Raw genomic sequence first — 27,377 nt, forward strand, 5'->3', positions numbered from 1 at the left:
GGGAGGCCTGCGGCTCCCTTGTGCGGCGGAACCTCTCCGTCGCGCTCCGAGGCGAGGCGGAAGACAGGAAGCCGCGGACAGGAAGCGCTTGCCCGCCCCGGAAGTGTTCGCCGGGTCCTTCCATGCGCCGGCTCCTGGCAACCCGCGACCAAGGCCGACGGCGGCGGCGGAGGGGAGAAACACCCGCGGCGGACCCGTTTGTTCCGGGACGGAGCGGCCTCCCCTGGGCGGCGCCGCGATGCTGCTGAGGGGGGCGTCCGAGGGGCAGGTCACCGGCGTCTCCAGAGCCTTGTCCTCGGGTCGGTCCCTTCTCCTTTCTCGGCTCCTTCCCCTCCGCTCTTCCCGGCCTCCGGGGGCCTCGCAGGGGGGCCACTTCTCCGCGAGTCCCCGGTGAGGCGGCTTCCTTTCACGAGGCCTTCGCCGCGATTGGGGGGAAGCGGAGGCCGGGAGGGGGGGAATTAGTCGGTTCTCCGGCGCTGAAAGCCCCCGGCTGTTTCCCTCTTTCTCCCCCCCCCCCGCCGCCCCGGTTTTGCCGCCTCCCCCCCCCCGCGGGATCTGCATAAGAGGAGCAGAAATTCACCCAGCGCACCTTTCCCCGGGACCCCGTCGATGTAGCTTTTTTGCTAGTAGAAGCTGCCCCTGTTGGATTTCCGCCTGTCGCACAAATATCCGCGGCTCTAGAAGGTTATGCAGCATGGAGGGGTTTTTAGCTCGTTTGCCTCTTGGACATATTACTTAGATTGTTGGGCAGAAGATCTCTCCTACTTTTTCTCCCACAGAGGCTTCATGTAGTTAGGTGTTAACTCCATGGGCGGAATGCGCTGTTTCCTACCTTAGTGCAGCACTGTCGATCTTATTCACGCGTTTTTCAGAAAAAGAACAAAGCAAGTCCTCATCTTTTTGGGAAGTCTCACACGCACACCCAAAGCAGATATGTCGGTAGAAGAAAGCCCTTCTTGCTGGTTGAGCAGGTGTATAGTCTATAAACTGTAGGATTGCAACCTACAGTTTGGGGGATAGAAGAGCCGTGTTGCCCTGACATGTAACTGACTAAAACACAGCATCTACTACCCTAAGTATGGTAGAAATGCGTCAGTTATAATACAGTTAATCAGCTAAAGTGCTTCTTATTTTAAAAGCACTTTACAAGTGACCTATTTCTAATAAAATTACTTTTCAAACATCTACTTATCAAATATCTATTTGTAATGACAATTATAAAGACGGGTTTGCTGATGAATTACAACAAATTTAAATAGCTGGTACTGTGTGTGTGTGTGTGTGTGTGTGTGTGTGTGTGTGTGTGGGGTATATAATGTTTTTATAGGCTGGCTAGAAGTGGGCAAAATAAGAGTGCATTTATTCGTGTATATGATACTTTAATGATGCCAAACTAGGATTTGCTGCATCTTATGTTTGCAGAACACATACTTTTGGCCAAATAAATGTATGCAAGGTAGTCCAGATTTTAGTACTGGGTGAATGTGAAGATTTTAGCTCAGTGGAAGTGCCTCCTAAGCTTGTAATATTTTTATTCACAGCTTCTGTGCTTTGCCAAGTTGAACCTGTGGGAAGATGGTTTGAAGCATTTATTAAGAGGAGAAACATACATGTTTCTGCCTCTTTCCAGGAACTGGAAGATGAGAAAGAGCTCTCTGAAGAGTCAGGAGATGAAGAATTGCAGCTGGAGGAATTTCCTATGTTAAAAACACTTGATCCAAAGGACTGGAAGGTATATGATCTAATGTTACAATTGTATTTGTTCATTTTTTAGTGAAGATTTCCTACCAGTACTAACAATTTGAAATATTTCTATTTTGCTTCAAGCAATATATTCTATATTGCTTCTTGATAATTGCTTCATCTTTTATTCCCTGTGTGATTTGATCTTAAGGATTGTTTTCAGCCACACAAAAATTAGTTCTCCCTGTCCCCACTTCAGGGAAATTCAAGATTCAATCCCACTTATGTAGGAGTAAGCCCCATTGAGTTGCCCAATAGCATTTTGTGCCCTCTCCTTTTTTCAGATTGGTATTAGGTTTCCTTTCCCAGTTGCTAATACTAAGTAAATAGTTCTAAGCTAACAGCACAGTGTCAGTGGGTCACGTGGAAAAATATAACATTATAGAAGCTTTGAAAATATATGATGAACATATAATATGAAGGTCTGGTCAGATCAGCTAACAGTGGCAATATGGAAGTCTGCCTTCTAAAGTTCCATTAACAGGCATTGCTGCTGCCTTGTGCTTAATTTATACATACCTGTTTTCATTTAACTCTTTTCTTTTTCTTTTGCTTCATTCTGTTGTGCTCACATTTCTTTCTGCTAATACTTTTCTTGTGGCAACTCTTAGAGAGTTGGAGAAGTAGGGCACCGCACTGTAGCAGCTACCTGTGTTCTTTCCCTCTCTCATGAAGTGAGAGATCCCTCTCTTCTTCTTTCTCTCCTTTTTAAGGTCTCTTAAAATTCCTTATTCAAAACCTGGATGGAGGAGCTATAGGGATAAGGAAAGGCAATAAAGGCAAAAGTGGCAAGAAAACAGAAGAAGGAAAAAGTAGTTTAGCTTTCTCTGCCACTTGGCTGCTCAATAGTTGCTACTCACCATAAATAGCTGTTGATATTTGCAATTTTCTCTCAGAATCAGGATCATTATTCAGTTCTTGGGCTGGGACATATAAGATACAAGGCATCTCAGAAACAAATAAAAGCTGCTCGTAAGTACCTTACATTCATTTTTTGTATTGAAAATGTTTCAGGTCATATGAACAGTTCCGTGCTGCGCTGAAAGCTGTTGATTTCATAAAGGAAGAATAGCTCACTTAAAAGGACACCAAGAATGTGGTTTTGACTGCTGTGGCACACTTTTTCAGCTGAGCCATAGAGTCTCATTGTTAGTTTAGGACTCTTATGGGGTGGGGAGGACGACACTTTAAAATACATGTGTTCAGGGATCAACAATAACAGATGAGTCACAAAACTAAAGTAAAACAGTAAGATGCATTTTACATTGACTTCCAATTGAAGTAAAACACCTGAAATTAAGGTGGGGCAAAGCTATGCACACATGCCGCCTGTGGTCCATTTGTAATTTTTATGTGGTAACTCAGACAATGTAACTCCTTGTGCAATTTAGTTCAAAACTTAGAGATGCCAGACACACACAAAATACTGAAAGGCTGATAAATGATTGATCTTAACTGCTGCATCAGCCTAAATCAGCTATGGTAGTGTGAAGGTTTGGGGGTCATTCACAGCCCAAACCCATTTGTAGTTAATGGGGGCTTTCATCCCCATAGGCATGGTTAGGATTGCATCCTAAAATACAATACTTTGCATATGCAGAGTTGCATTTTTTCAATACTGTAGTTATAGTATAATTGGTATTCAGAAATTAATGTGTGGGGTGAGATGTTGAAACCTTAAGTATGTGTGAAACACCACAAAGTACCTGTTTTGCCACTTTGCATTTCATATAAGGGAGAGGGGAAATAATTTTACTTACATTTCTGTCCTTCATTAAGGATAGCTATGACCCCACAGATATGTAGTATGGTTCAACTCATGGGGTGTCTTATGAAAGTACAGGGTATCGCTGCTGTTTGTTTATTTTTTTTCTGCTTAAAACATTTTTGCTGCTTAAAACAGGCAATATGCAATTGATGATAAAGCAGGTGAAGGGAGGTGTTTCTGAAGCTGACATTTCCTTCTCCTCCCATAGATAAAGCCATGGTTTTGAAACACCATCCAGACAAGCGAAAAGCAGCAGGAGAACAGATAGGTGAAGGTGACAACGACTACTTTACTTGTATAACAAAAGGTAAGTCCTAGTTATCAACTAACATAGCCTATATGACTGTGCATAAAATTGTTCAGTATATTTGTGATTCTTGCTTACATAAAACACATATTAGAAGAACAGAGCTTCCAGCAAATGGAACTGTTGGCAGTGTCTCAGTAATAATAATAATGTTGCTGCTTAATAAAATAATCATGAATTCATTGAAACAGGTTATTGTTCTCCTTATTGTTCTTGTAAGCAGATGAGAGGGCTTGTGTGTGTCAGCTTAGATTAATTATGAAATAATTGATTGAATTATACTTACTCATGATTTTAGATTCCTAGTTTGTGTATATGTGCAAGCTACTCTAAAGATAAGCAGCCTCTTATCCAATTATTGCTCTTGTCACGACTCTGAAATGTTGCATTCCAGAAATTGCAATAACTGGGGGAGCTTTTGAAAAGGGAAAACTGATGTAATGATGATTTTAGAATTGTTCTCTATCCCCTTTTCAGAAGTCCTAATGATAGCTTTTAAGCATGTTACAGAAACACGCAGTGCATATCTTATTCTATTGATTAACCAAACCTATTGGTAAATGCAGTCACTGGGATTCTTCATTGGCTCTGAGGACTGGATACATATGAATAGTCATTTCATCCATCCAGCGCAGTCCACAAAGCTAATTTTCTGAAATGGCTGTGCATTGCATGTTAGTTCAGAAAAAGTCATGCTGGGCATTCGCAGTGCATGAGCAGCAAGGCACCTTTGAGGGGGAACCAAGCTTGGCTCCCATTCTAAGTTGATTCCTTACTGTAAATTGATTATTTACTGTAATTCCATTTTCCAGCCTATGAAATTTTGTCAGATCCTCTGAAGAGACGAGCATTTAACAGTATAGATCCTACTTTTGATAACACTGTTCCTTCTAAAAGTGAAGCAAAGGAAAACTTCTTTGAAGTTTTCTCCCCGGTTTTTGAAAGAAATGCCAGGTAAGCTATATTAGAGGCTGTAGGGGAGATTTTCTCCCACTTTGCCTTATTGGCAGCGTGTCTTCGTGTTAGAAGTGTCTTTGATTCCAGCCATTTGGGGAGCTTGAGCATCTTAATAGTGGTCAGATGCAGATAGAGTTGTGTCTACATACCTAGTGGTTTGATGTGTTTGAACTGAACTCGCACTCAGTTATCTCACTCTTAGGTACCAAAATAATATTTGTGTGCTTATTGCTGTTTCCTAGCAACACACACTGGTGATACCATTGGAGCGGTCTGTTGTAGAGCAGATCCATCTGTTGGTTCCAGAACTGTTCTAATTGTTTAATGCAGCCTCAGTGCTTGGCCATCTTCCAGGGTCACTTGCTTCACAAGGCCTAGCCTTCACGATGGTGCACAAATAATTTTCTTAACTTTGTCAGAGCAATGGAGGAGAGGCTATGCTCAATTTATTGGTTTCTGTCCAGTGTACAGTTTTATATTGCATCTTGCAGTTGTGGATGTTTTTAGTCCAGCAGTGCTAGGTTAAAATAAACACTTAGATTTGTTTGTTACTATGTTAAATGTTTTTGTGTTTTTATATTGTAAATCACTCTGTGATCCTTGGATGAAGGTATAGAAATTTAATTTAATTTGCTAATACTGTAGAAATAATAGATTATACTATCTCAACATTCCGAGTCATTTTGCAATGTTAGCACCAAGATGGAACACTGATACTGGTTTCCTTTGTGCTACTTGCTTGAGAATAAGATTAAGCTCACTTCTTCTGAATTTGAAATCTCATTTAAGTCTTATCAATTATGGTCTATAGAGTTCAGAGGATTAGAGAAGCAAATCCATATACTTCAGATTAAATTCTCACATGATATAGCAGTTAATGTATAGTCAAAGTTACTGTTTCGTCAATGAATTCACCCAACTTTTCATCGTAGTGAATGTCTGCGTATGTCTTAATTGCTACAGATGGTCAAATAAGAAAAATGTACCTAAGCTTGGGGACACAAATTCCTCCTTTGAAGAGGTAGATGCATTTTATTCATTTTGGTAAGCAAACTTTTTTCTTTTTCTTCATTTTGAAATAATTTTATGTGACATGTCAAAATTGTATAGAAAAACTTGTCTGTAAAAATAAACAAGACTCTTACACTTGTACAAGTCCGTAGAGTATAAAAACATAAGAGCACTGAATAACTTTTCCTTAGGAATAAAGGGTGGGGCCAGGAAGTAACATTGCAACCCTGTTGCAGTTTGAAACTTTCCTTCCCCCCAAAATAGACTGCCATATATATAAATAGTGGGGTTGCAGAGTCTTTAGTCAAGACAAGCCTGGAATAGTTGTGATATGAGATCTTCAGATTGATGGCTTGTGACTTATGGGAATGGCGTTTTTATTTAGTGGCAAACAGATGTATGTGACCAGATGTTAACATCATTGCCAATCTCCATTGCTCTGTGCTGTGGTTACGTAGAAATGCAGAAACAACGCTAGGGGGAGAGGGGCCAACGTAGGAAGCAGAATGCCCATCTGCACCCCCATCTCCATTTTCTTTGGAGGCACTGTTCTTCCCATATCATAAGATTTTGCCCTGCAGCATAAAATAATCAGAATGAGCTGTTCATTAATATCCTGATGGCATGTAGATTTCCTTAAGATTGATAAAGTGTACGCACCAGAGAACTAGCAGTATAATCTCAAATTAAGAATGCAGACTAAAAATGTTCTGAAGAATTTGCAATACGACTACAGTGGTGCCTCGCAAGACGAAAAGAATCCGTTCTGTGATTCTCTTCGTCTAGTGGTTTTTTCGTCTTGCGAAGCAAGCCTATAGGAGATTTGTTTTGCGAAGCACCTCCAAAATGGAAAACGCTTTTGTCTAGCGAGTTTTCCGTCTTGCGAGGCATTCGTCTTGCGGGGCACCACTGTATTGCTACTTTTGATTAGGCATCAGCATAGCACTAACTTTTTCTCTCTTCTACTTTATTGTATGTTAGGTATAATTTTGATTCTTGGCGGGAGTTTTCTTACTTAGACGAAGAAGAAAAAGAAAAAGCAGAATGGTATGTAAATAAAAGCACTGAAGTTAATACACCAAACAAATTCAACTTGCATATTCAACCGTGGTGCCTCCGGTTGTGGACGGGATCCGTTCCGGAAGTGCGGTTGAATTATGATGGCATTGGGTTGCTGTAATCTGAGGACCACTTCTGCGCACGTGCACATGGCGAAACCCGGTAAAATACTTCCAGGTTTGCCGTACGCACTGTTGGGATACTGCCAGGGAGATGGAGGCATCAGGCAGGCCCCCAGTCGTCCCTGGACGATCACCGGTCTCCCGTGGAACAGCATCAGTCAATTAGCGACACGAGCCTCAGAGGCATTCCAAGGCCCGTGCACACCCTTTCAGCAGAGTCTCCACAACGAAAGGATGCAGACAGAAGAGCATATTTACAGCTTTATTCAACGTAGTTCAGAACACAGAAAAAACATGACTGCTTGCCTCCATGTCCAGGAAAACAGCCGGAACAAAAGCTATATACAAAACGGAGGTTCCCAGCGAGAAGCTGGAAGTAAACAGGCATGCGATACACAACAGCCTGTTCCCTTTTTAAGGTGGAACGGAACTATCCTAACATGCCCATCCCAAAGTTTACATAACCAGAGGGTAAACGGAGGTTCGACTGTGTTACAGATTTTACACTAATCCTATTAATGATACCAGGTACTGAATAACAAAGCAGAATAATCCTTATGAATAGGCCCAGTATAGATTCTCCATAGATCTAGTAATCCTCGGAGATAATCAGTCCAAAAAACGGTCCTGTTCTCTACTCTAGTATCTCAGTATTGTGCAAGCATTCCCCAGCTTATTGGAGGAAAATTTGAATAGAAATAAAATATAGGAAAGCTTTCTGTTTTTAGGAAGGAGGGAGGGTTCGGTTAGCCAAAGTTTAGAAGCTTATTCAGGCAGTGGTAAACACATGGTACGTGTCAGGGTACATTGAATACAATAATTGGGGTTTTATCAAAAGGCATCACTTGCGAAGCTGTTTGAAGCCCTACTGAATACGATCGTATTCACTGAAGAATTCGTGGAAGTGCTGCTATTCCTCTTCAGTTTTACAACATTTCCTGAAATGATTTTATACTGAGATGTGCTTGAGCGTAGAAGTGCTTTCTACTTAATGCCTCTCATCTCTCTCTGCAGTCGAGATGAGAGGAGGTGGATTGAAAAACAGAACAGAGCAGCTAGAGCATTAAGGAAAAAGGAAGAGATGAATAGAATAAGGACACTCGTTGGTAAGTGTGAACTCAGTTTTGTCAAGACCCGTTCATTACGTTTCAGCCTTTATATGTTCACTTCACAGACACCTTTTCTTTTCCTAGACACCGCATACAGCTGTGATCCCAGAATAAAGAAGTTCAAGGAAGAAGAAAAAGCAAAGAAAGAAGCTGAAAAGAAAGCAAAGGCAGAAGCAAAACGAAAAGAACAGGAGGAGCGCGACAGAGTACATTTCAATCTATACTTGTTTTGAAGGATTCAAAAAGTGTGAATGCGTACAGCAGAGCTTTCCAAACTCTGTGTCGCGACACGTTAAGTGTGTCGGCTGCAGTGTGTAGGTGTGTCACGCAAATACTCCCTGTGCTCCTTCCGGGGCAAGAAAGGGGTTCGTTTAACCTCTGGTTTGCTAGTAAAACTAAATCACCTACATGAAAAGTTTGGAAAGCGTTGGTGTACAAAATGTTTTGGTGCGCTGCCAGCCTTGACAAAACTACACATTGGGTGGTATTCAACCAGCTTGAACTATGAACTTCTGCTAGCAGAGCAGGGCTTCCTCTTCCTCACTTCCCCCCATGAAGCCTGTCCCCCCCCCCCCCGTCCCCTGTGGACGACCCTCCATAGCTGGTTTTATGGATGGGGGCTGCAGCGGAAAGGAGGTGAAGGAAAAGTTGTTATAGTAGCAGACACAGCTGTCACCCCCTGAATATCACTCCAAATTGCTAATGCTTGTTGCCAGAGGTGAATCTGGCAACTTCATTATAGTTTTCAGCAAATGCTGGATGCACCTCTACCTTAGTCTTTGAAACTTGAGATGTATATTTTCATGACCCACCCTATTTTTTGTGATTGAAGGCATACAATTGAAAAATACAAACTGTTCTAAATTGTATATAAAATAGTTTTAACCTGCCCTGGGACCTTAGAGTGAAGAGCAGGTAATAAATTGAAATAATAATCTTTTGTCTTGGCCCATGACCCATGTAATAAATTGTGCTTTCCTAGAAGACACCTTGTTCCACCTAATTAAATAGGTATTCCACCTAAACAACTACACAATAGCTTTGAATTCAAGTGATGGGTGTGTTCTGGCGCCAAAACTTGAGATAAGCAAGTGTTTAAAAACCGATTTAAACCTGTTTCATTAGCCGTAAGAATTTGTGACGTTCACATTTGCTAAAGACCTGTCATGCTGAAAGATTTTATGGAGCACAGATGATTACTGGAATGATGCAGTTATTTATTTGGTCAATAATTCAGGTCATGGCCTTGAAATAATGACAAATATGCATCTCTGGTTGGTTTGCTAGTAAGAATACCTAAAATTTTGAGAACCGAGTATCACAAACTGCTTTTAACTTGGCATAGATATGGTATCAGACTTTACAGTGGTGCCTCGCAAGACGAAAAGAATCCGTTCTGTGATTCTCTTCGTCTAGCGGTTTTTTCGTCTTGCGAAGCAAGCCCATTGACAGATTAGCGCTATTAGCGGCTTTTAGCGGCTTATCTGCTGATCGGATCAGCTGATAAGCGGCTTAGCGGCTTAGAAAAAGGGGGGGAGGGGAAAAAACCAGCAGGAACTCGCAAGACATTGTCGTCTTGCGAAGCAAGCCCATAGGAAATTTGTTTTGCGAAGCACCTCCAAAACGGAAAACTATTTCGTCTAGCGAGTTTTCCGTCTTGCGAGGCATTCGTCTTGCGGGGCACCACTGTACTGATTCATAGTTTTTCTTCTGTTTCAGCAAAGGCAAGCAGAATTAGAAGCAGCACGATTAGCCAAGGAAAAAGAAGAGGAAGAAATTAGACAACAAGCGCTGCTAGTGAAAAAAGAGAAGGATATTCAGAAAAAAGCAATTAAAAAGGAAAGGCAAAAACTGCGAACAACCTGCAAGGTATATGTGTACTGCTATAGTTAAATATAAATTTTATCAGCTTTCTAACATCCAGCTCATAGAACACCGGGTTTGAACAGCACTCTACATTAGTCCTAATTCTCGGAGAAGCGACCTTGATATCTTAAAAGAGTTTTTCTTTAAAGCTTTATAAAGCCTCACATTTACTTTTGATGTTCTTATTCAAAATATCCTTGTGAACTGAGGCATGATGTGAAGGCTATGGTAACTATACAGTGGTACCTCGGGTTAAGTACTTAATTCGTTCCAGAGGTCCATTCTTAACCTGAAACTGTTCTTAACGTGAAGCACCACTTTAGCTAATGGGGCCTCCTGCTGCCACCGGCCTCCAGAGCACAATTTCTGTTCTCATCCTGAAGCAAAGTTCTTAACCTGAGGTACTATTTCTGGGTTAGCGGAGTCTGTAACCTGAAGTGTATGTAACTCGAGGTACCACTGTATATAGTTTTCCAGATGGGATGCTAAAAATGAACAGTTGCAGTTATCCAAATAAAAAAGTGAGCATTGGGGAAACATGCACACAAAATGTGCATATTAGCAAAAATAATATACAAAAATGCATTACGTTAGGTGAACTTGCACACACAAATGTGTATTTTATGGGGGGAAATACTTACGTCCTTAAGTGACGCTGTAGTACTTATAGTCAACATGACAAGAGGTGCAAGTTCTCCAAAATCCAATTTTAGAAGCATAAATTTTAGCCAACGTATGTGTCACTGATATTTTGCACTAATTAATCAAGAGCTTAAAATACTAGGCATTTGAATGTCAGAAATCAGCTAATTCTTCAGTGCTTTCTGCTCTGAAAAGCAAAGTTAGTTCAACTTTCGATAACGATGTTGTTCATGGAAGCGGTTTGCTTAAATAAAGAATTACTACAGCCAAAATGCCCAAACCAAACATTGCTTGTTGCCTCTACCTGCTGTTTTTCTGAAATCTGAAGATAAAGCATATGGTGTTCTCCTCTTTCAGAACTGGAATTACTTTTCTGACAGTGAGGCAGAATGTGTTAAGATGATGGAAGAAGTAGAAAAGCTGTGTGATCGTCTGGAATTGGCAAGGTATGCATTCCTGACCTACATGTTACGTTTTTTGACCTTCAGCTTTCTACTAGATCTGAAATATCGCTCAATAATTTATTTTTAGTCTGCAGTGCTTGAATGAAGCACTTACATCCACCACAAGGGAAGAAGGAAAGGCTGCTGTAGAAAAACAGGTAATTATTCATCTTTTGTCACGTAAGAGTGTGTCAACATAGTGAAAATATTGGTGTGATCCTGTCGAACATGTATGCTGTGTTGTATAGGAAGCAAATTGCCCAGCAGAATTGCATTTCTAAAGAGAATGTGCCCCTGCTTACACACCTAATTATGCCTCTTTTATTGCATTTTTAAAGTCCAGCAGAATCTCAGAGCATACAAAGTGGAAGAGCGGTATGCTATCTAGAGGTTAGCAGACGAATCTTTGCACATTTATGCAAGCTTGAGAGATAAAAACGAGAAAAATGGTACACTACCTTGTCCGTCTCCCCTCTTCAGGGGTAGCTGGCGGATTATAGATTTTTTATATATAAAAAAAGGATAAGGAAGTTCAATGCTTGAACTTCATGTTAAAGTATATGGACTTACATGGTGCCAATACCAACAGAAGACTGAGACACTGCTTGTTCTGTTACACTATTTAAACTGAATTGTGAATTAAGCTTAAATGGTCTGACAATTCTCTTGCTTTATTGTGGTTACAACATGTCTAAGACCAGTAAGATGCATGTGGTGAAATAATTATTTCCTCCTTTAGACGAGGGTGTTCCTCAGAGTTTTAAATCAGTCTAAAGCTACCTATTTAAGTGCAGTTAATTTGCACAGATCTTGGGGAAAGCTTTCTTAATTGCTTCTGCAAGAAACAAATGGTGAGACATGCTGGGATCCCAGAGTTGTGTTGTAACTTGTGCAGCTGCTACCTCTTTTTAACTTGCTCAGCTGTGTTTTTGTTGGAAAGCAGTGGACTTCTCCCACAGTGGCAGTTGTGGACCAGGAAACTTGTGGCAATTGCCTGCGTATTGGGAGAAGCCTTTTGTGCTTGCAGCAATTCAGTGCTAAAGTCTCGTGTGTTCTTGTATTCCCATAGATAGACGAAGTAAATGAGCAGATAAGGAGAGAAAGGGAGGAAGCAGAGGCTCGTATGCGGCAAGCGACAAAGAGTTCTGAAAAACCCACAAGCGGAGGTGTTGGCGGAAGCAAGAACTGGTCAGAAGATGACTTACAGTTGCTAATTAAAGCAGTAAACCTCTTTCCTGCTGGGACTAACTCAAGGTATCTACAATTATTGAACAGTATGTATATAGGCAGTAGTCTTGTGTTGAAGCATAAAAGGAAAGCAAGTCAGGGTGCTGATTTTTATGTTAAATTGATTTGTGAATATGCACTTTCTCAACGTATCACAGATCTGCAGAAACAGCTTTCTGCTGAGGGATATTTGCAAAGTCATGCAAGTTGAATGCTGAATTTGTTCTGTATTTCTGACTGCATGATTTCGGCTAGATTGCACTTTGGGGGTATGAGCTGAAGGCCAATGCATTTTCCAGGGAAGACCCTTTCTTCTTCAACAATTTGTGTTTTTCTAAAACACAAGGTTATTGTATATTATGGATATTGTTAAGCATATGCATTAAGCACAACTGAGAATAATGTAACTCTTATTTAGGAAGATGTGCATGTATAATTCAAAAACTGCATCCAACAAATAATTTCAGTATTTGATTTTAAAATAAACAGGGTGAGTCCAGAGACGCCATGGATACAGAATACCCATGTTCCACGGGGCCTCTTTTAAAAGACTCATCCTGTATATCTTACCAAACGATATATTAATTACAGTACACAAAAAAACTAGCCAGGCATTTAACTGCTAGAATCAACATACTTTTAAAGGATGTTTTTAGAGCATTTTTGTTTTTCCTTTTGCCTGATAATAGGTGGGAGGTTATTGCCAATTACATGAATTTGCACTCTACTACGGGAATAAAGCGAACAGCAAAAGATGTTATCAACAAAGCAAAGAGCCTCCAGAAACTTGGTATCTTTATCTTTGTAAGATGGTCTGCATGCTTCCATTTACTTCCTAGTAAATTCAGCTTACATTCCACAAGCCTAAATACATTCCTGTCCATCCCTGCCCATTTCCACTATCTTCCCCAATTCTGCGGCGGAGTATATGAAGGGTGAAATAATATAGCCCTCTAGTCAGTTTCATTGGTTTCTTGGCTTGATTTCTCCTGGAGTGCTGGCTGTTTTGCGTAATGAAGACTTTCATATCCCAAGGGTTGAGATGTCCTTATAATAACTGGAGTGTCATTTTGAGCTATACTTATATGCAAAATTTCAACATTGTATAAGTATTGATGCTCCTTACAAGGGTGACCTAAACCACTTTCTATGCGCACCCTCTTGATAAAATAATGTAACTTGTTGGCCTTTCAGGTGAAAACTGAGTTTACTTAAAATTCTCAGACGTCTTTCGTTTATGACATGGGTTGAATTGTTTAGTTGGCCTTTTAATGCTTGACTTTAAGCAGAACAATTTCCTGTGAAACATTCGTTTGGGGCATGATTACTTAAAAGCAACTTCTTATTCTTCTTAGACCCTCATCAGAAGGATGACATAAATAAGAAAGCTTTTGATAAGTTTAAAAAAGAACATGGAGTTGTGCCACAGGCAGACAGTGCTACACCGTCAGAACGTTTTGAAGGTAAGCGGGGAAGAACGATTTGCCTCTCCCCACAGTCCCACTCCCAAATATGATGAATTCAGCTTTCTTATGCCCAGATCTCATGTGGTTAAGAGCCATCCCTCCAGTTCTGCCCCTGGATGCTTTTGGGCATTATCTGCTTGATGTCTATCACTACTACTGTGAGGAGCCGCAACCAAGTGAACAAAGTTCTTCATTTGCAAGTTCTAGTGTTTGCAGATGTGAACAGAATAGTTAGAATTTGCATGAAATTATGTAATGTTCAATTGATGGAAAACAAAAATGCCCCGATGTTTGAACTAAAGGCATTCAGGGAAGAGGGAGAGTGTTGGGAAATTGCCTGGGAGTTCTGCATAGCTTTCACTAACGACTTCATGATTAAAACACATTCTTTTTCATGTATTATTTTCAACAGCCACATTTACAGATTTGTCTCCATGGACAACGGAAGAGCAAAAACTTTTAGAACAAGCTCTCAAGACGTATCCAGTGAATACTCCTGAAAGGTGGGAGAAAATAGCAGCTTCTGTTCCAGGCCGATCTAAAAAAGACTGCATGAAACGATATAAGGTAGGAAAAGATTGCTTCTGTTTTTACTCCATAGTGCACTTCAGAGTATTACCAGCTTAAGAGAGATCACATTTGCTTCTCTCCATTCCACTTCTTTAAATTCTCACTCAAGTGTCATAGGAACCTTACCTGTTCCTTGGGAAAGAGACCATGAACAAAGGTAAGAGTAGCTTGCTGATAATAGTCACTGGCAAAACAGCTTTCATGACTGCCTGAGATAGTAAGGGCAAAATTAATGATGCCTTGCCTTATGTAGAATTTGCCACTTGTGCCAGGGAGGGAAAACCCTGGCTTACCAACTTTTCCTGCAGGCAAGGCTGTCCCAGGCAAAGCAAATCACACACTATGGGTCCCCACATAACATGTTTTAACAGGCAAACTCTGCTTCCAAAACTAATCAGGAGACAGAGGAAGCTACAGACCCTGTCTTGGCAGATAAAAATGTAAGAGCCGTAAAAATAGGCGCCAGGGATTGAATGTGATGCTAGATACATACAAAGCACACATTCACTGCACATACCTCTTTAATTAAAACAGGCTGGCCAAAAAAGACTTTTAGGATTGCATTATACCATTTGAATCGAAGACATATACCATGACCACTTGCAAATGTAGAATTGTATCAAATGAAGAAATAGAAAAGAGCAGGGAACACACTAGAATTTTCTTTCAATGTTAACTAAATTCAGAGTGCTGGCCTTTTAGTTCAGTGCCATTCATTTAGGATTATTTGTGGTGTTCTTTATTGAATCGAAACATAAGTGAACTACATAGTGGATTTCAGAACTGGGAGCCCCCAAACTTCACTGCTCAGTCAGTGGGAAATGGGGACACAGCTGAGTCCTGTTGCAGCTACCCGGAGAGAGAATGATTTCCCTCCATGAGCAGTTCACCAAGTTTGTGTGTGAAAGAGCACAGACCTCAGAGGGGAAAAGATTCCTTGTCCCTGCTTTATGTGCTTAGCCTTACAGTAAGTGCCAATTCATGGTGGCACAGCCAGAATCCACACTATACTTGCATCAAGCTTATGTTGAAAGTCAAACTGCAGCACTGGGGTGCTTGTACAGGATTATAGAAATCACCCTATAACTTGAAACTAAATAGCTTTTGGAATAGTAATATCTATCCAATTCTGAACCCTAATTTTGGAAGTCTGATCTATTATAAAGTCAATACAAAAGTTATTGAGCAGTTAAATCGGGTGGTGGGAGTGAGTGTTATTCACAGGAAGGCTAGCTGGTGGCAGCCTACTAATGGCAAGTGTTAAAGTTTACTGATCATTTGAAACTTTTGTCTTACTGTGCCAAGACTTAAGTATTCTTTCTAGCTTCTCAATACGTGAAATAAATAGAACTTGCTCAGCAAATTCTACTAGATAAAAAACAATGTGAACAAGGTTCTCTCTCTCATTCTAGGAACTTGTTGAAATGGTTAAAGCGAAGAAAGCTGCCCAAGAGCAAGTAGTGAATGCTGCTAAGACTAAGAAATGAGATTCTCCATGACAATCTTAGTGTGTTCTGTTTTGTAATAAAAGTACAAATGTATAATACGGCTTTTATTATTTATATAGATAAGTGTACACTTCTTTGTGGAAACAGAAGACAAAATGTTACGTAGTGAACTTTGTTCCACTCAGGCAGCATACATGGGTTTGTTGTTGAACATCAAAGCAAAGTTTTAGTTAAGGGTGGAGGAATCAATTTGCCAGTCTTGAAAGTTCAAAGCCATCATCACAAATCTCTGCAAATCATCCCTTAAGCCTCCAGGAAAGCTTTACAATAAATGTCAAGCACGAAGCCAGTACATTCCACTACGGAGTCTGTTGTAATCAGGGAGTTGTTCAAGTGGCCCTGAAATTTTAAAACAGAGATAATTACAAAGAGCAGACAACTTTTTTAAACAAATGGCAGCTAGTACTGAAATCCTTACCAACAGCAGCAACTGCAGGGCACTTATCATAAATATACTTTGTGCAGACTTCTTTGATTGTTTGAGCATCAATTGCCTGAAATACAAAGAACACAGTAAGCCTTTAATTTGTGACCATTTTATGTGACAGTGCAAATAGCTGAAACCTAAAAACAAGTATCCATCAGCATAGCTGAGGGTGTCTATATGCTATATCAAACATTACACCAAGAGCTACAGCCCATGAAGTACGTAAGAATTTTGACAAACATCCAAGTTTTCCTGAGACCAGTTAGGAGCTCTGAAACACAGCTCTCAACTGCTGGAACCCTACTTTTGGCCAACTCTCTTGTAGCTGAGATTTCAGCATAATGTGCAGTAAACAAAGCCATAACTCTGAGCTGTTATGTTAAGATGGCTAAGAAAAGCACCAAACCATTATGCTCCTTACTTCAATTCTTGCTTCAAGTTCAGGAATTGGGATTCGACGATTGTAACACAACATTTGTCGTCCAATGTCTTCACAAATGGGAGTGGAACCTAAAATTAGACATTCTTAGCATGTGTGCAAATTAATTAGACCGGACTTTTAAAAAGAAAACAATCAGATCATACCATCCAGTTGTAACAACATGTTGGTTTTCAAAAGATTCTTCGCACGTGCAACCTCACTTTCAGTAACGCTAGTACACAGTCGTATCCTAAAGACAATGAAAAATAGAAATGTGTTTTAATAATTTGGCTGCCAGTGTTCTTCATGATATACTTCACTGGGCTCACTAAGAACAAGCAAATGCACAATCTAGATAATTTAGAAAACGGGCCTTTATGAATAGCACATAGAACAATTACAGCTCCAGTAACCTGTTCCTGTAAGCTAACATCCCAGTGAAATGGATGGGCCAAGGCCACAAGAATTGCAGAATCATAATGTAATACAAGTAATTTATTTCTTATACCCCGCCTATCTGACTGGGTTGCCCTCTGCATGGCTAATAATGGTAGAGTTGGAAGCGACCCTGAGAGTCATCTAGTCCAACCCCCTACGGTGCAGGAATGCTGCCCGCAGCCGACCCTTGTTGGGCTCGAACCACCAACCTGGTTAACAGCCAGATGTACTGACCCACTGACCTGTTAGGCTCCAAACCCAGCACCCAATATGCCAGTGCATGCATATTCTCCTACACTTTGTAAAAAAAAAAAAAAAACAAGGCACAAGAGTAATTGCATGGTATCCTCTAGGTCAGGCATAGGCAACAACAGCCCTCCAGGTGTTTTGGGACTACAACTCCCATGATCCCTAGCTAACAGGACCAGTGGTCAGGAATGACGGGAATTGTAGTTCCAAAACATCTGGAGGGCCGAGTTTGCCTATGCCCACTCTAGGTGAAATCCTGCACCAACTTTATGTAAGCTACTGCTCTCATGTATGCATAAAACATTACCCTTCAGGGCGTTTATTGCTTTCATTCCATATCAGCTCCTTTCAGATATGGTCACTTCCTTACCATTCTCTCTGAACAAAGTGCATCATGTCTTCTATGGTTGATCCCTCGCAAACCATATAGACACCCCACAGTCCAGTATCTGTGTAGCAGGTGTTGAAGGACTGGAAGCTATGACAAACGTTGCCATGGCATGCAACTTGAGCAAGCTTACTAGACAGATTCTGTTGAAATAAAAAGAGGAATATATTTGGGGTAGAAGGGTATCATGAAGCTTAGACACAGATGTCTTCATTCTAGGCACTTCTTAAATGCAGAAATTTTTCTACCCCACACTCATCCATCTACCAGCTTCTAAGTGGCAAGTACGGTACTAATCTATAAGAACAAGTTTAGAGACAGACAAATCTAAGCTAAAATAATGGCTGTTGGAATTGAAAGGAAACTCGGTTCAGAAGGGGCTTGATTTCTGCGAAGGACAATGTTAACGTGTCATTTTCAGGTAACTCTTTTTCCCTGCAGGACTAACGGCAACTGGGGGAGGGGACAGAATTTGCCAAGCAAAAGCACAGGTGAAAATAATTCAATCCTTTCGCTGCTCACAAAGCTTTTAACCTAATAATATCTCTATATCGCATCAGTTTTTGCTCTTAAGTGGCAGGGAAATGGATCTACAGGACTCAAGGAATGACTTATTTTCAAATAGCTATAGGAAGTATCAAGACTTGTCTACGTTTACAAAAAAAAAGGAAAAAAAGATGATACTCGAACTGGGCTCATCTTTCGCAAGGAGACTGTATAGACACAACACTGCAACAATCCTTTACTTGAAACTGGTTAGTAATGTTGAGGCTAACTCACCACACCACCTCCGAAGGATCGATCCCAGTTGCCTATCAGAGTATTTGCCACCATGAGAGGAATGGTGTCCGGGTGACACCAGCCGGCTGCTTCAACAGCTATCGCAATGTGGGCCAGAGGCATCTTATCATCTCGAACACGAATCTGATAAAGCACCACAAACAAAAGGTTTCAGGTACCTTTCAAACAGGCCATGAAGAACCTCAGGCGCTGGGGCAAAATGCAGCCTGCCAGATCTGATCCTTGAGACTCCACAACCTCAACCATCTTGGCCACACACCTCTTTCTCCAGGCCATACCCCTCTCCAACACAACTTTGCACCCTCCTCGAGTGCAAAGTTTTTGCCCGGCTGGAATGAGCCCATGAACTTTGCCCAGATGGATGGAGGACAAAGAGGAGGATGAGCAGTCTAGTTAGAAACTAGCCTATTGTAATAAAGGTCCTTCATCTCTGCCTCTAGCTTCATCTACCATTGACATGTGGCCTTTGGAAGTCTGCCCGGGAGGGGATGTGGACCTCTGTCTGAAAAAGGCAGCCCCTTCCCTGCTTTAATGTAAAGGCCAAAATGGATGGAAGCTAAAAAGAGACAGAGAGCCAAATTTGCCTAATAAACTAAATCAATTGTACAGCTTTTATTTCCACTAAAATGGCTCTGTAATAATGTCTAAACAAGACATCACAGCAACTTAGCAGAGGTTAAATGAGAAATGGAGGGAAAGTCAAAGCGGCAAAAGAAACAGGCCAGAAATCCCATGAGTGCTGTAATGCAACACTAATGGTGCTTCAAAAGATGCTGACCACCTCTGCTCCTTTATCCGGTTTCTCAGCAGCTTTTGCAGCCAAACCAGAATCTCAGCTAACCAAATACCTTGTATAACTATTACATTATCAGTGATTTTTCAAGCTGCAGCTGTCTGGGTGGGAGGGAAAGGCCTCAACTTACTTCACTGCCCGTGAACCGGCAAGGGGGCAAAGGTGGCGCTCCTCCTTTTGCAACAGACGGCAAGTTACCAAAATGGTACTTGGCTAGTTCAAGCAATTCGTCATGAGCGACTCCTAAATGAGATGCATGTCAGTTTAGGGGTGATATATGTAAATGAATCAGACAAAAAAGCAATTAAATACTTCATTTTAGAATCCAAAGTAATACTCAGCTAAACATTGACTATTTTATCCTTTCTGATTCTGAACAGAGGAAATATGTACTTCTTAGTTGTGTAAACATCACAAATACCACAAACACTGTATACATCATACAACAGCGGCATCATACCTCCCGCAGCAGCAAGTACCATTCTGGGTCCTTTATAATGTGTTGTAATATACTCCACCAAGTCATTACGGTTAATGGACCTACAAGCAGATCAGCAAAACAGTGAGAAAGAAAATAATATGATGCATAGAAGGGCAACAGAACGAGATAACTTGTCTACAGTTGAAAGCAGTATGCCACCGTACGAAGCAAAATTGCTTCTGATGTTCAATATGTATAATTTGGGAGGAGGGAATGGCCTTGCTGCTTTTCAAGAAGAGTCCACCAGGGGCACAGTCCCCATACATGGTTTTTATGGCCAGGAGCTCTCAGGAGACAAGTGAAACACTAACAAACTCCTGCACACTAAGAGCAGATTGCAGAAGAGCAGAGCATTCAAACTCTGAAACAATTAAACAAACTTAGAACCAACTAGTTGATTGCTATGGAGAAGAATTACAAGGATTTGTGTCACCTTCCACTAATCATGTTACAATATCCAATTAAGAGTGGGGGGGAAATTGTTACCTGGAAATACTGCATTTTTCTCCAGGTACAAAGTGCAACACATAGTATACTTGGCAAAAAAAATGCAATAGGTCTGCCAGAAAAAAACCCACCCTGTAATTTCAAGAATGAGATGGACTATGCACAACAATTTCAATTAACTTTCAATTAAGAATAATGAACTGTGCAGAAAGGTTGGAACATTGTATTCTTTGGATCACGATTCCCCCCACCCCCAAAATAGTAATCTTTGCTTTGAAAACTGTAGTATCATTTAAGGTTTTAGCAGGGAGCACAGCTATAGTATACCCTTGACCAAAGAATGGTACACTTCTATCTGGGATGGTCGTCTTCTTCCACCGAGTGCACAGCTTTGGGAGGGAGGGAGCGAGGGATGCATGTGGAGCCGTGAGGGAGGAAGGGGACACCAGATAAGCGGAATCAACCCTGGCAACTAATGGGGTGACAGATGTTGCAGCCAGATCGCCCTCACATCATTGACCATAATGAAACGACTATACTATAAAATATCATTTAAGAACTGGAGCAACAAAAGGGAGGCATACTTTATGTTTTCTGTGGGTCCTAATATGGTCCGTCCCAGTGCTGTATTTTGATAAGCCGTGGCATGAAGATAGTCAAAGACAACTTCCTGTAAATTAGTCTCAACTTCCTGCATTTCTCGAAGGATCACTCCTCGCTCCCGTTCAATCTCTGCCTCCCCAAGTGTGCTATTCTGTATGATATCAGCAAGAATCTCCACAGCTGGAAGTAAAATAAGAAAGAAATACATCTTTTTAGAAAGAAATTGGGGAAATGACAATTTTATATTTAGAAACAGCCAGGAAATGGGAGGGGGGATGCATAACTTTGTGCTCTGGATTTCAATTTAAAATTCTATCCTTGTCACGGGATCCATATTTGGAGCCAAATATGGTACACGATAAACCATAGCTTACTCTGCATATGTGAATCACACCCAAGTTGCTCATCCGATTTGGTATTGGGAGGAAACTAACCACAATCCTTGGCTATCTCAGCAGGGATCATGGTTTGTTTCACTCTACACAAAAACAATGATAAGCAAAAGTTTATTCCTAGATTACCAATTGTGGTTTCTTTCTTTCACGCACTAGCAGGGAGAAGTGAAGTCACACAAATCAGTCATGCACAGTAAGCCATGGTTTATACCTAACCGTGATGTGAAAAACATTGTCATTAAGTATACTTTCAAGGTTCAACTCCTGAGCACTCTTATTTGGAAGGAAGACCCACAGAAATCAAGACTTGTTTCCAAAAAAATCAAGACTACTTCCAAATTAATTATTACAGTCCGGCCTCAATTTTAAAAATAGTATAGAGAGTATGACACAGAAAGGCATAAATAAAGCAAGCCCAGCGCACAGGGCCCCTAACCTTGGTGTTTCTGCCGATGTTGAACGGCCAGTTAATCTACTTTCAAGATCAGTTCCTTAGGAGATAAAATCTAAATTCCCAAACTCACAATTACCTCTTGGCAGGTCTTTTGAGAAAGCCTTTGCATAATATACAGTTTGTTCTCTTGATGTATAAGCATTAAGGTGAGCACCCATGTTTTCAATCTCCAGTTCCAGATCCAACTGGGACCTTTTTTTTGTGCCCTGCAATTTTTATATAAGAAAGAAAACAGTAAGAGTACCTCAGTGGAAAAAGAAGAGATAACTGAAATGACGCGCTGTATTTCCTTATCAGAAATAAACAATGTAGTTATCCTACATCAGGGACCCCAAATTGATCTGGTCTAGCAAGTTTGTTTTGGATGTCTACTGGATTATCTACTTCCAGTTTGTCAACAATAACCAGGGCAGGTATATAAGGCACCTGCCTCACATAGTGTTTGGTCTATGACAGGCTTCCTCAACCTCAGCCCTCCAGATGTTTTTGGCCTACAACTCCCATGATCCCTAGCTAGCAGGACCAGTGGTCAGGGATGATGGGAGTTGTAATCCCAAAACATCTGGAGGGTCGAGGTTGAGGAAGCCTATGAGTTGAATTTGATCAAAGAGTGGTTTTAGACATCAGGAAAAATACTGCAGTCACCTGACACACGGTCCCAGCACACGCTGAGGACAGCCACATATATGTGCACCCAATATTATTAAGCAGAAACTCTAGTTGCTTGGGTCCTGGTTACTGTGTGGTTTTTCATGACATCATGAAAGAGCCAAAGTCCCCTAAGAAAAAGGACTCAAAGGTCATTTTTCTGGTAAGTCCCCAAATGGTTTATGGAGACCTCTTCCCCCAAGATACCAAAGCCTTCTTTTTTTATTGAAAACTGTATGTGATGTGATTTCAACTAGCCTTTGTTGGGTGCGGCCCAGGTTACTTTACTTACTATTATAGGTTTCATAATTTTAAACAAAGCATTACTTGTCTTGTGCATGAAATACAGAGCAGGCTATAATGGTATAGAAGTTAGCTAACAAATTTGAGCACAAAATGATTATCTGCATCTAAAATAGGTAGGTACAGTCCCCCAGGTCTAACTGAACAAAAATGTATATCCCCAGGGTCTATCATAATGTAACACACAACACAATCTTTTATTTGTTTACTCAGAGGTTAGTCCCACCAAGTTCAACAAAACTTACTTTCAGGTAAGTGGATAAAAAATTGCAAGGCTACACTTCTGTTATGTTGCTGGAATCTCAGAAGTCACCCAAAATTTAAGATATAACGTATCAAAACTAATTCCTGTACTACTTGACTTATCACTCTCAATATTTTTAAAAGCCTTGTTTTCTTAATAAAGATCAAAAATTGTCTCAATCTGGTCCATAAGCTCTTATTTGATTAAAATAAACCAGTTTGTATGGCTCACTCCCCAAACAACGAAGATGACCAGAAATATACTCAACCACCTTTGAGTTTTACAACCTCTAGATGGAGCAAACAGAAATAGTTCTTGAATTAAAAAAATACGTATGATCTGAAATCTTGTATGGTTGTCTCGTATGATTTCCAGGCAAGCTTTCAGAGTGCAGACTGCCCAATCTCCTGGCACAGCCCAGAATGCCCCCTTAATGCTGATAGATCTCCATGCTTTTGCCGCAACTGTTGTGTGGGAGCACTGCGTCACATGCTCTAAAAAGCTTTCTGCAAGTATGGCGTGTCATGATGGAGTTGCATACCTCACCAGAATGGAGCACCCGCTACGCGTGAATCAGCACCCTGTAATGCAAGGAGCCAGGTCTTCCTAGAGATTATGATGGTTGCGCAGTCAGCCACAACATACAATACAAATGGGATAGATCCTTCGGAGGAGCAATAAAAGAACTTCATCAGCCTTGTCTGGCTGACAAGCTGTAAAGTAACTACTCGTCCTTTAACCTTGGTGGCTACTCTCAAAACCATTAAGCATTAAATACTTGGGCCAAGGTTATTTCACCACAGCTGACTTTATTGGAACAAGATATAGATTGCTTACATGCTTTGACACTGCTTTCTAGTTTTCCAATCTGAAGCTAGGCGTAAGGTCTACTACTGAATTAAAGATGAACACAAATTAATATTTAATTGGAAAAACAGCATGGGAAAGTGACTTTGAGAACTTGCCTTAAAAGCCATATGCTCCAGGAAGTGAGCTGTTCCATTGTTTTTCTCATTTTCGTATCTGCTTCCAGCGTCAATCCAAAGTCCCACCTCGTTCAAAACAAATCATTAGTCTTACCAACCAATAAAACACAGACTGAGATTCAATATGCTGTGGAGGCAGAGTGCTCCTATCTCTCAAAGGGGCTGGTCGAGAGGCGAGAGCCTGGCCAGACTGCAAGGTGGTGAGCATGAAGGTGGAGGGGCACAGAAAACAGTGGGCGCTGATGGGAGCGGTGGACCAGGCCCAGGCCAGGGAGGAAGAGTCTGCTCCCACAGAGGGGGAGGAGGTGGCCGCAGAAGAGTCTGAGTCAGGGTTGCCGCAACAGTGCCTCCACTTGGCACTCCTGGCACTGGCCTGGCCAGTGGCGGGGGGAACATGGCAGGCAGGCAATTGCGGGGCACACAAGGGCAGCCCCAAGGTCTCCCAGTCTGGGTGCCTGCCAGTGTGCCTCCCAGCCTGGCTGAGAGGGAGGGAGGGGAGGGGAAGCACTGCCACCACCTAAGGAGGGAGGAAGACAGGAAAGTGCCCAAGGAAGCCCCCCACTCCCCCGGTGCACACATCCACACCAGCTGCCCAGTCCACCAGGGGGAGGAACACTTGCCCTGCCCCAGGCACCAGCATCACACGTTGCGCCTCTCGTGTGTGGAAGAGGCATGGATTCTATTTAGCAATTAAGGCTGCATTCGGATAATGCAAAGGCAACCCAGACTCAGGAATGCTCCCACTGCAACCACACTGCACCACAAAATCACCACCTGATCAATGTATTATCATATTGCTGGTGCATAGTGGACCCACCCCACTGATCCACTTTGGTATCTTGAATCAATTTCCAACATCAGAATACCAGCACCGGTGACAACGGCTGCTATTTCCTGTAAGAACAGTTTCCCTGCTGATGCAGTGATCAAAGCAATTAGGCCTTAATATAAACAACTATTCTACAAGCCAGGAAAGTTTACATTAAAATCTCCTGCATAAGTAAAGCATACCCTTAATGAAGCATCATTAATATTTACTAGGAAGCCTTGGCATTTAAATTTTCCTTCAGTAAGGATGCTATCATTGTTCTTTACAAAACCATCTTACCGATATTTGAAAAGGCAAAGATTTGAAAGGCCAGGGGAGTATTTCACTCACAACTGTTACTTACTGTGCATGTTGAAATCCCAGAATCTTCGGACGCTACCCTCAAGCCGTTATCTAGAGAAGATACCTTCGTCTCAGGAACATTTAGGACAATTTGAGATACTGCCTTGGTAGCTCTGAATCTGCTTCTCCCAAGATGTACAGACTATTGGAAAAAGTGACCAGTGAGGAGTATGATACAAATGCTTATCTTCACTTACAAGGAAGTAAATTATGTTTATAAAATTATGTGAGAGCAAACAGAGTTCCAGTTACTGTTCTATGAGAGTTTAAGACAATAAGTGCTCCCAAAACTTTGTTCAGTATTTTCTATCTACAGAGAGACATACTGGGAAGAAAACCTATGTGGAGCCCTCACTTTAGGGTTGTTGAGACAACTCTCTCAAATGTTAAAAGAATGCAAAAGGGAGCCACCAGATTGTGCTTGCCACCTATTTTCTGCTTGCCACCTATTACCAGAGCTTCCATGTGCGAGGGATAATTCAGAGCCCCCACATGAAATAGCTCAATGCATGTGGCTACATATGGCCCCTTCTCACAGTTGCTGGAAGCACAGCCAGATGGCACATCAGGAGAAGAAAGGGCCGGCCCATGTCCTTAAAATTTAACGCATGGGAGGGTTTTTATTATCCGCCACAACCGAAAGACATATGGTTACTGAGTGATGAGAGTAATGTGTTGTAAGATACAATATTCACTATTGCTTTGGTGTGTTTGGGAGCATATTCTGATACTGAAACTAGGCTTCCGACACGAAGGCCACACTCGATAGGAAGACCTAGCTCCTTTCCCCAGAATTACCCTTTAAATAAAGCGCTCACGTTGGAAAAGGTGAAGAACGATGACTTCCCTCTTGGCCAAGCTGCCTCCTGACCAGCACCGCTGGACATTGACAACGCAGAAAGAACTAGGAGGAGCTGGGTGAGGGTCAGTGGCCATTCATAGGGTGGGGAGCTCCCTCCTCACAACAGGGCGTGAGCTGTTCCCCAGCACAGGGCAAAACAACAACCACCACCTATATTTGTAGGGGTACCTACAGAGCAGATACATTAAAAAGCCACTGCACCAAAAGGAATAATTGTGAAAAATAATAAATATGGGGGGGGGGGGGACGGCCAAATTTTGTCCTTGCTGAGGGCAGACCTGCTCACAACACCTTGTGAAGAGTTAAGAAGTACCAGGCGACATCCCAATGTCCCCACCGAAACTTAAATCAACAGCACGGACTACAATTCCCATCAGGCGGCGCGCTACGGACTCCATCAACGCGGAGGGAATACCAGAAGGAAACCATGCGCGGCAAGACCGCCAGGGAACTACGCGCCCCAGCATGCAGTGCGCGGCGACCAGACAGGCGAGGGCGCCTCTCGTTCCGGCAGCAGCTGCCTCAGAGGCCCGAAGGCTCGGCAGCCGTTGGCCGGCGGAGCTCCGGTCACTCACCCGTTTCCCTAAGGCTGAGTTCCGCGAAAGGAGGAGGCCCGGGCAGGCCCCCAGGAGACGCCCGCCCGCCAGCCGACCCGCGGCCGCCGCCATTTTCCTGCCGAAGCCGAGCGGTCGGCGGAGCCGGGAGCGCTTCCGGAAGAGAGAGAGTCATGAGGGGAGGAAGCGCGGGGGAGGGGTCGGTGCGCAACGGGGAAAGGTCGCCGAAGCAGAAGCGCCCCTCGTACTTCCGTTCCGCTTTCGCGCTCTTTCAAACACCTTTCCTTGAGTTCTCAAAATGATGTCAAATAACGCCCCGCCGACCAGGGCCGGCTCACCCGCGAGGCGAGGCGAGGCAGGATCGTAGAATCTTAAGAGTTGGAAGGGACCCCCGAGGGTCATCTAGCCCAACCCCCTGCCAAGCAGGAATCCCAGCTAAAGCATCAATCCAGTCCCAGCTGAAAAACCTCCAAGAAAGGAGAGCCCACAACCCCCCGAGAGAGACCAGACCACTGTGTAACAGCTCTTATTGTCAGAAAGTTTTTCCTGATGTTTAGTCAGAATCTCCTTTCTGGTAACTTGAAGCCATTGGTTTCAGTCCCACCCTCAAGAGAAAACAAACTTGCCCATATTCCATGTGAACATTCCTTGAGATATTTGAAGGTGGCTATCATATCTCCTCTCAATCTCTTTTCCAGGCTAAACATACCCGGCTCCTTCGACTGTTCTTCATAAGGCTTGGTTTCCAGACCCTTTTATCATCTTGGTTGCCCTCCTCTGTGCATCTTCCAGCTTGTCAATATCTTTAAATTCTGCTGCCCAAAATTGGAGAGAGTATTCCAGGTGGGGTCTGACTAAGGAAGAATAGAGTGGAACTATTACTTCCCTTGACTGGGACACTATACTTCTCTTGA

The 27,377-nt window shown here is 42.1% G+C and overlaps 2 protein-coding genes across 3 annotated transcripts; one reads left to right on the forward strand and one right to left on the reverse strand.

Moving 5' to 3' along the window:
• Positions 1–104: 104 nt before the first annotated feature.
• Positions 105–15,834, forward strand: DNAJC2 (DnaJ heat shock protein family (Hsp40) member C2). 2 transcript variants are annotated; one of them, XM_081211640.1, is made up of 17 exons: positions 106–299; positions 1,542–1,732; positions 2,640–2,715; positions 3,720–3,818; positions 4,631–4,772; positions 5,739–5,819; positions 6,768–6,833; positions 7,982–8,073; positions 8,161–8,282; positions 9,796–9,945; positions 10,942–11,030; positions 11,116–11,185; positions 12,097–12,281; positions 12,944–13,044; positions 13,610–13,717; positions 14,133–14,287; positions 15,703–15,834. In XM_081211640.1, exons 1-17 carry the CDS (start codon positions 239–241, stop codon positions 15,775–15,777), a joined length of 1,863 nt encoding a protein of 620 aa, XP_081067766.1. In that variant the 5' UTR covers positions 106–238; the 3' UTR covers positions 15,778–15,834. The 2 variants fall into 2 exon arrangements, 1 of the variants encoding a protein (XP_081067766.1); XR_014012540.1 differs by lacking the exon at positions 15,703–15,834 and having other exon boundaries at positions 105–299; positions 12,944–13,058; positions 14,133–14,198.
• PMPCB (peptidase, mitochondrial processing subunit beta) lies at positions 15,830–26,631 on the reverse strand. The gene is made up of 13 exons (XM_081211888.1): positions 26,485–26,631; positions 25,049–25,189; positions 23,856–23,942; positions 21,772–21,901; positions 20,828–21,026; positions 19,776–19,855; positions 19,446–19,558; positions 18,502–18,645; positions 17,704–17,864; positions 16,811–16,896; positions 16,647–16,735; positions 16,217–16,292; positions 15,830–16,137 (listed from the first exon to the last, which is right to left on the reverse strand). The coding sequence occupies exons 1-13, from the start codon at positions 26,575–26,577 to the stop codon at positions 16,073–16,075; spliced, it is 1,464 nt and encodes a 487-aa protein (XP_081068014.1). The 5' UTR covers positions 26,578–26,631; the 3' UTR covers positions 15,830–16,072.
• Between the last annotated feature and the right edge of the window lie 746 nt (positions 26,632–27,377).

The sequence above is a fragment of the Podarcis bocagei genome (assembly GCF_964188305.1).
Source record: "Podarcis bocagei genome assembly, chromosome: 10".
In the NCBI taxonomy this organism is placed as follows: domain Eukaryota; kingdom Metazoa; phylum Chordata; class Lepidosauria; order Squamata; family Lacertidae; genus Podarcis; species Podarcis bocagei.

Excerpts from the sequence above, each read along its gene's own strand:
- PMPCB (XM_081211888.1), bottom strand. The coding sequence starts at position 26,577 with ATGGCGGCGGCCGCGGGTCGGCTGGCGGGCGGGCGTCTCCTGGGGGCC. Across the intron at positions 21,902-23,855 it reads TGGAGCATATGGCTTTTAAG|GGCACAAAAAAAAGGTCCCA; the intron begins GCAAGTTCTCAA and ends TAAAAATTGCAG. Across the intron at positions 18,646-19,445 it reads GCCGGTTCACGGGCAGTGAA|ATTCGTGTTCGAGATGATAA; the intron begins GTAAGTTGAGGC and ends GTGCTTTATCAG.
- DNAJC2 (XM_081211640.1), top strand. The coding sequence starts at position 239 with ATGCTGCTGAGGGGGGCGTCCGAGGGGCAGGTCACCGGCGTCTCCAGA. Across the intron at positions 300-1,541 it reads CTCCAGAGCCTTGTCCTCGG|CTTCTGTGCTTTGCCAAGTT; the intron begins GTCGGTCCCTTC and ends TTTTATTCACAG. Across the intron at positions 11,186-12,096 it reads AGGCTGCTGTAGAAAAACAG|ATAGACGAAGTAAATGAGCA; the intron begins GTAATTATTCAT and ends GTATTCCCATAG.